The sequence below is a fragment of the Martes martes genome (genome assembly GCF_963455335.1).
Source record: "Martes martes genome assembly, chromosome: 8".
Lineage (NCBI taxonomy): Eukaryota > Metazoa > Chordata > Mammalia > Carnivora > Mustelidae > Martes > Martes martes.
The window spans coordinates 51,604,194-51,610,193 of NC_137895.1; the positions used below are offsets into that span (position 1 = coordinate 51,604,194).

The following is a 6,000-nucleotide window of genomic DNA, read 5'->3' on the forward strand; positions in this document are numbered from 1 at the left end:
CCAGGGGGCTCTAGGGAGACTCATTAGATAGGGTACATTTGAAAAACCTGCAATGAGCCAATTATTTTCCTCCCAAACCAGGAAAGCATTCATTCATACAACTAACTAACATTCACTCAGCAATCACTCTGTGCCCAGTACCAATGGACACCCCAGGGATACAGCAATAAACAGGTCATCAAACTGCCACCAAAAAAGGCCACCTCTCACTACTGTTTCTACTCTCCAGACAGGTTTTTAAGCCCCCCCCCCCTTTTTTTAAAGAGGGTACCAACATAAGGAAGAAAACGGTAACATTTTCTTTACATTCATAAGATTTTTGTTTTTGTTGGAGACAGAACGAAGTTGGGCTATGTTCTTTTGTCTGGCAAGAGAAGAAAAGAAATTCCTCATCCCACTCCCCCTTTTTCTCCATCCTGCATTTACCACAAACACCTTGCTCTCTCTGGATATTTTCAGGAGTCCTACAAACTGAATTTTCCTGGCTTTTTCACCAGGTGGTTCAGCACCCAAAAAAAAAAAAAATTACTATTATCAATAATAGATCCTTACGGCAACATCTCTTTCCACCTTTCTAGAGAAAGGATAAATTTCACTTTTATAATTTGTTAGAAATGCCTATCTTATTCTTAAAATCACCAGCATAATAAAATGAAAAAGGCAGGGTTGGCTGGCTCTTGACCTCAGGGTCATGACTTCAAGTCCCACTAGGGGTATGTCCCACTATAAAATATAATATAGAGAAATATAAAATAATAATATAATAATGTAAAGAAAATAGGGGCACCTGGGTGGCTCAGTGGGTTAAAGCCTCTGCCTTTGGCTCGGGTCATGATCCCAGGGTCCTGGGATCGAGCCCCACATCGGGCTCTCTGCTCAGCAGGGAGCCTGCTTCCTCCTCTCTCTCTGCCTGCCTCTCTGCCTACTTGTGATCTCTGTCTGTCAAATAAATAAATAAAATCTTTAAAAATAATAATAATAATAATGTAAAGAAAATAAATAAAATGAAAAAGGCTTATCTATTATCCAACCTAAGGTAAAAGAAATGTTCTATGCTTAGAATGCCTTGCTTTATATTTGTTAAGTTTTACTTCTTTAACTCACAAATCTCATCAGGAATTTAACACACTCATTCAGTCAATTTAACCAAAATGCTCACAAAAATTCAGTTTCAGGGGCACCTGGGTGGCTCAGTGGGTTAAGCCTCTGCCTTTGGCTCAGGTCATAATCTCAGGGTCCTGGGATCCAGCCCTGCATCGGGCTCTCTGCTCAGCGAGGAGCCTGCTTGCTTCTCCCCCCGCACCCCACACCCCCCCCACCTGACTACTTGTGATCTGTCTGTCACATAAATAAGTAAAATCTTAAAAAGAAAAAATTCAGTTTCAAACACTGTGGCCACCTGGCAAGTAAGTCCCATAACTCAGCACCTTGCGTGTATTACGTTAGGAGGGGGAATACACAGGCAATAACGCTTCAGAATATACAGAACAAGTCCTTCAAGTGAAGAACTAGGTCTTGCTGTCCTTTCACCACAATACTCCAAAATACATACTAATGTTAAGCTAATTCTAAAAGCGAAATAAGTGGGGCGCCTGGGTGGCTCAGTGGGTTAAAGCCTCTGCTTTCGGCTCAAGTCATGATCCCAGGGTCCTGGGATTGAGCCCCACATCGGGCTCTCCGCTCCTCGGAGAGCCTGCTTCCTCCTCTCTCTCCCTGCCTGCCTCTCTTCCCTACTTGTGACCTCTGTCAAATAAATAATAAAATCTTTAAATAAATAAATAAATAAAAGTGAAATAAGTTACATTATATAATATATATGCCAGATTAATGAACAGAAACACTGTATATCTCAACGGGGGGGGGGGGGGGTATTTTTTAAAGCACTAACACATTCTCCCGCAATTCTAACCTGGATATTCTGGCCCTTGTCAAGGACTGACACACACCTGGACAATCTGAGAACCAGCAAGTTTTCTGGCGAAGAGCCACCTCTGAAATCAACTTCAAACGAGTGCAACCACCTCTGTCATGTTCTAGTCAAATGGTGACAGCAACAGAAGTGGCAGGAGAAAATACAAAGTAGAAAAAGACAGGAGAGGCCAAAAGAAGAACCAAGTGAGAGAAGCACAAGGAAAAGCAACTCTTCCCTAACCGACAGAGAGGAAGAGTATTTCTGCCTTCCAAACTCAGAGCAAACTCATGCCATTAAAATACGCTCTACTGGGGCGCCTGGGTGGCTCAGTGGGTTAAGCCTCTGCCTTCCGCTCAGGTCATGATCTCAGGGTCCTGGGATCAGGCCCTGCATTAGGCTCTCTGCTCAGCAGGGAGCCTGCTTCCCTCTTCTCTGCCTGCCTCTCTGCCTACTTGTTATCTCTGTCAAATAAAAATCTTTAAAAAATAAAAAAATAAAATACACTCTACTGAAAATAGAGGATCAGTTGCTACCAACTGAATGTTTGTGGACCCCCCACTCCAAAAATCGTATGAGGAAGCCCTAAATGCCAAACGATTTGGAGGTGGGTCCTGGGAGGTAAGGAATGAGGCCATGAGGACAGCCCCCACGACAGGATCAGTGTCCTTATAAGTGGAAGAAAGCTAGCCCTTTCTCCCTGGGAGGTCACTGCAAAGAATCAGCGGTCTCCAAGCCAAGGGGTCCTTGCCAAAACCGAAGCCACCACCCAGGGACCGAGATCCGCCTCCAGAACTAAGAGAAATATTTGTGTTTAAGTCACCTGTCTATGGTATTTGTTACAGCAGTCTAAGCTAAGCCATCGCTCAAAGTGAGTAGTAAATAGTGCAGCCCTAAGCCTTAGAAACAATAAAGAGGGCAGACTACCGCCCCGAACTTCACTCAGAATTACCTGCTACTGAATAAGGGCACTTGACTTTTCACTCTCGCCCTTCACTGTCCCGTCCCCCCCTTCCGGTTTGGGAGTTAAGAGGTTGAAAAGATTAGAACTTCCGAATCATAAAAAGAAATTTGACCTCAGAAAGTGGTTAAATAAACTTAAAAGGTCTGGCGAGGAAACCCTGACACATTACTCAGTCCTCACCCCTCCCATAACTCATCATCCGGCCCTGAACGATTTTGCTTGCCTCCAGCCTCCAGGGCGAACTCTAATAGCAATGGTTTGGTGAGCGCCTGTCGTAGAAGAGCAACAAATTTGTTCCATTACTGCCTTGCACTAATCTGATGCGAGCACGGCCGGGCTGGCAGAGCTTCCTGGTGCGGCTCCCAGGGCCAAGAGGCCGCGCGGGTTCACGCGCGGGACTGAGAGGTCCACCCCAAGTGGCCCGTTTCGGGAAAGCCTTCCAGGAAAACACGGTCGGTCCGGGTCGGCAAAACCGGCCCAAGTTCCCTTCTCATCTTTTCCCAAGTCATAACTTCCCACGGCATGCTTCCTCCAAAAAAGGAAGAACCCGGTCTAAGGCTCAGGTCCCGCCGGCTGGTATTTACCTAGCACCGGAACTTGTTTGCAAAACACTGAAGGCACTCTTAAACTTTGACTTCGCAGGAAACGCACCACCTTGACTCCCGCAACCGAGATCTGGGGAGCGCCTGCGGTCGCCCCCACCCCCACCGTGCTGGACCCGGAAGGTAGCGGAGTCCAGGTCACCAAAACCACCCCGTAGTCCCCAAGCCACTCGGGAGTTCCCTGCCCGTGGACCGACTCCCAGTGGAGGCCGGGGCCAGGACCCCGACCACGGACAGCCGGGGAGCAGAGGAAACGCCGGGAGTGGCCGGGGACGCCTCCACGCTCTCAGAACTGCTCTCCCGCAGCCCGAAGCAGGGCGGCAGAGGCCATCCGGCGCCGAAGGCAGGAGCAGGCCCTCGGCCTCCCGCCCTTCCACCTCCTTCCCTCGCCCTGGCCGCCCCCCGCGCACGCTCGCACGCCCACGTGCACGACCTCCAGGCACGACCCTGGGATCCCAAAAGCCAGAAGCCCCTTCTCAGCCGCCCCCCTCCTCCTTTCCCGCGGGCATGCCCGGCGCGTCCCACAGATACACGTGGATTCGGGGATCCCGGGGGCTATGGGCGCCCGCTGCGGCGCCCTGCCGCGCCTGCCACTCACTTGCTGGCCGGCGCGGGGCTTGCCCTGGGGCGCTCTCCTGAAAAAGGAGGTCCTGGCGGTGAAGAAGAAGTCCTCGGCGTCCTCCTCCAGGCTGCTGTAGCCGCTGCTCATGCTGCTGGTCCCGTCGCGCGTGGGCCGCCTCCCCCCCAGGCGCAGGCGGCCAGGCAGGGGGTGCCGCGCCCGCCCGCCCCGCGAGGTTCCCGGCGCGCGGCCCCGAGCCGCCGGCGGGCCGTCCTGCTGCAGCTGCGGCCGCCGCTCACTCCTGCACTCCGGCCCTCCCGGCCCCTCCCGCCGCCTCCCCACCGGCCTCCGGGCGCGGCTTTAGCCTCCAAGCGCCTCGCGACCCCGCCTCCCGGGGCCCCGCCCTGCCCCGTGTGCCCCTCCCCGGGAGGCTCGGGGCTGGGCCCACGCGGTCCGGGCACTCCCCGCGCGGCCGCAGGTGGGGGTGGTGCGGCCGGCCCTCCCGGGCGCCTGCTCGTTCCCAGCAGAGTCTGCTGCCCAGAACGCCCACTTCGACGACTGCGTCGGGCCGGGCTGTGCCCCTGGGCGCTCCCCCAGCCTCCCGGAAAGTGCCAGGTCCTCTGTGATCCGGCTACCCGCCCCCAGCTCCGCTAGCTCGAGTTTTGGGGAGGACCCGAGCAGAACAGGGAACTTTCGCCGCTGCCCCCGCCTTGCTTGCCCTTCCCGGGAGTCCAGCGGGCAGCAGTGGAGATCGCCCAGCCGTGGAGCCCCCAGCCCGTCGGGCCTCTGGCGGCCGTTTCCCCTCGTCCTGAACCCCAGCATCTCGCCCCTCCAGAAGGGCTAAAAGTTAGGGGAGAGGAGCGGGGAGGTAACAACTGGGTAGACTTTATTCAAATGAAAACATCCTTTCTGGTAATTCAGTTGAGCTGCGGTCTTCCCTCTCCCCTTCTCTCTAGGGAAGGTTCTTTCTCAGATAAGGACGGCCAAGGTCGTTATGATCTTAGAGGCCCCTTGGTGAAGGGGGTGAGGGGTGAAATCGTTCTACGGTTCAAGAACTTATTAATTAAATGTGCGTTTTCCGTGTTCCCTCCCACAGTCCTACAAGGCTTGGTTTCTGTGTCGGGGTGATGGGTTCAGGGAATTCTGTTCACCCTCCTACAAAAAAAAAAAAAATCCTTATTTTCTGAAATCCTACCGGTTAATCCTTTTTTAGAATGCAAAATTTTTTTTTTGCACATCGCCTGTGGGTACCAGTCACTTAAACCTTGGTGTTATTGAACTGATTTAAATCATACTTGTTTCCTTGCAGAGATCCTGACCGAAAGGAGGTTGTTTCGAAGGTTCACCGCCACTGCTGAGGTGAGCAGGCTTTAAAAGAGGTTTCATTTAAAAGAGGAAGGCAAGGGTTAGAAAAGGGAATTTTACCCAAGAAAAAAAATTTTTTTCACCCATTATCGCTGAACTTTCTATGCAAGAAAGAGAGATAATGCATATTTCCTTTAAACCTCAAAACGACTCTAAAGTGGTTAGTACTCATGAATGCTCATTTTACACCCAGAACAGCTGAGGTTTAAAGAGGAAAGTAGCTGCAGGTGGTAGGGCTGGGCCGTTCTGATTTGCTTTCTGTTTATCTGAAGGTCTTCGGAGAGCCTTCGAGGTCCTCTGCTTGGTCCCCAGTCAGCTGTGCCTGTTTGTGCACTAGTGGAGGGGAGGGCTGGCTTTTGAGCCAACCCACCCCCAGGCAGAAGGAAGGCTTGCAAACCTGCTCCACCTTCAGGCTTACCCCACCAGCTTGCAAAGCTGTGCATTACCCTGAGTGATTCACCACTGCAAGAGGCAGGCCTCAGAGTTAAGCCCATTTTACAGATGCTTAGCAGGGAGTCTGCTTCTCCCTCTACTCCTCCCCCTGCTTGTGCTCTCTCTTGCTCTCAAATAAATGAAAATAAATAAAAACTTTTAAAAAGTC

At 51.8% G+C, this 6,000-nt stretch overlaps 1 protein-coding gene across 1 annotated transcript in view; it reads right to left on the reverse strand.

Moving 5' to 3' along the window:
- RASSF3 (Ras association domain family member 3) overlaps window positions 1–4,332 on the reverse strand; it is a 75,329-nt gene extending 70,997 nt beyond the window's left edge. The window contains exon 1 of the mRNA XM_080810017.1: window positions 4,074–4,332. Within this exon, the coding sequence (XP_080666143.1) occupies window positions 4,074–4,184 (111 nt within the window). The 5' untranslated portion in view covers window positions 4,185–4,332. The remainder of the gene's footprint in view (window positions 1–4,073) is intronic.
- Window positions 4,333–6,000: the final 1,668 nt, after the last annotated feature.